Source organism: Mizuhopecten yessoensis, unplaced genomic scaffold (assembly GCF_002113885.1).
Source record: "Mizuhopecten yessoensis strain PY_sf001 unplaced genomic scaffold, ASM211388v2 scaffold713327, whole genome shotgun sequence".
Lineage (NCBI taxonomy): Eukaryota > Metazoa > Mollusca > Bivalvia > Pectinida > Pectinidae > Mizuhopecten > Mizuhopecten yessoensis.
Window position 1 is genome coordinate 1 of NW_018478567.1, and position 2,393 is coordinate 2,393.

Consider the following 2,393-nt stretch of genomic DNA (forward strand, 5'->3'; position numbering starts at 1 on the left):
CCTCAAGATCACTTGAAAAAAGCCTTGGGAAAAGTTATTACCTCAGGTCAAGGTCAAACTTTAACTGACCAGGGTCGATCAGTCACAACATCTGATGTTCTAGGACAACCCTCTACACAACAACAACGGTCAGGAGCAAAAGTGAAGAAAGCAGTGACAACATACAAACTACTGCCACAGACCAAGGTAGTGGAGGAGTGGAAGTCTCCATGTTACATTGGTTCTATATGTTCCACCACTGATGGTCAGGTGTGGACCAAATGTAATGAAACATTAACTCTCCTTGACAGGAAGGGTAAAGTAATACAGACGGTCAATCACAATGTCTGTATCTATGACATCAGTCTGTCACCCACCACACAAACACTGTGGGTCTGTGATAATAACAACAACATCATGGAGCTGGTATCAGGACGACTGACTCACAGATTCAGTACCAAGGAGGTACCCAGGTGTATATGTGTTACAGCCAGTAACCATGTCATTGTAGGGATGATCAAACACATCTCCAAATTTACCACAGATGGTACAATGGTGTGTACTACAATGGCTATAGGGACTGGGAAACCATTAGTGTGTACACCACACAAGATCACAGAGTGTCCTGTCACTCACAATGTGGCAGTCACTGATTTCAGTCATGAAAGTGATGGTGGTGATGGAAAGGGACGTGTTGTTGTGATGGACACTGATTTCAAGGAGCTGTTTGTATATAGAGGTGACATCCCCAGTACATATAAACCAACACCACAAACAGGAGGTAGACCATTTTACCCCAGTGGTGTGGTGTATGACAGTGTGGGGAACCTGATCATAGGGGACTGTGACAACTACAGGGTCCTACTCATCAGTGGAGGTAGCGAGTTCCTCAGGGTCATACACACAGACACAAACTGTACACGGGCTGTAGGTATAGACAGGGAGGATGTCCTGTGGGTAGTGTTTGGGGCATTGTGTAGGGAAGTCAAACTACTACAGAACAGCAGTATGTGACACCTGTAACCAAACAACTAGTATATCTAGTTACCATGACAATGACATGGAAATCAAAGACAAAGTAAACTTATCATGATAACCAATCAACTACAGATTGTGAGACATTCACAGGATTATAAGTAAAATGTCTAAACTACAGATTATGAGACATTCATAGGATTATAAGTAAAATGTCTAGACTACAGATTGTGAGACATTCACAGGATTATAAGTAAAATGTCTAGAAGACAGATCGTGTGACATTCACAGGATTATAAGTAAAATGTCTAGACTATATATTGTGAGACATTCACAGGATTATGCATGAAATGTCTAGATAAAAGATTGTGAGACATTCACAGGATTATATGTAAAATGTCTACACTATAGATTGTGAGACATTTACAGGATTATAAGTAAAATGTCTAGACTATATATTGTGAGACATTCACAGTATTATGCATGAAACGTCTAGATAAAAGATTGTGAGACATTCACAGGATTATAACTAAAATGTCTACACTATATAGATTGTGTGACATTCACAGGATTATAATTTAGAGACCAAATAGGCCTATACAACTCAACTACCGATCAACTACTTTTCAGTGCTGTTTGTAAACAAATCTGTGACCTATAAAGTGGATCGTATATAATACAGTACATTTCACTTAATATCATGCTGCTTAATTTTACTTTTCGGTTATTGTCATGTTTCCTTATGCACTGTTTTTCCTGCTTTATAACCTACGTAATTCAATTCTTTTATTATCACCTGGATTGATATCAATTTCGCTTAATGTCACTTTATTTTGGCCACTGTCACAAAATAATAATCGGTAAATGGAGGTAAGCTTCAATTATTTTGAGTGATTATGTATCACTCTTTTTAGATCTGAGGAATCCACAGTAAAACACTTTATAATCTTTCTTCAAAAAATAATAATTGGGAAAACTGACTGAGAAGAAGGTCAAGATGATTTATTTGAACAAAGTTGATCTCACTTACTGGTAAATACGGCATTCTGCTAGCAAAATATCATGACCCAATGCCACTTTCCTAATGATTAATCAGGAGAAGCTGTTTAGATATTGATATATATGTCCCTTATGACCTTGAACGTAGGCTAAGGTCATATTTATGAGAGCACTTTATAGCACAGTAGTATACCAGGTATCTACTGGCTGACTATCAGGACCCTTGGTCTTTATATAATGGTACTAAAAAAAAAGCTTCTTGTAAATATTTACTTATTAAAGTCCATGTTGACATTTTACCCCGGCTAACTGTCAAAGTTAACCTTTCACCTAAACACAAAAGTTAGAAACATACCAAAGTACAATGGCTCTAGACCTTATAGTTCTTTAGAAAATGTTGCTTAAATTAGCACTCCATCAATGGTACCTACTGGCAACAT

General features: G+C 37.7%; 1 protein-coding gene across 1 annotated transcript; it reads left to right on the forward strand.

Annotated features, from left to right (window-relative positions):
- Positions 1-103: 103 nt before the first annotated feature.
- On the forward strand, positions 104-993 carry LOC110440900 (the record flags this gene model as incomplete). Its single annotated transcript, XM_021484018.1, has 1 exon — positions 104-993. A coding segment is annotated over one exon (890 nt), but the record flags the coding sequence as incomplete, so codon positions are not given.
- Positions 994-2,393: the final 1,400 nt, after the last annotated feature.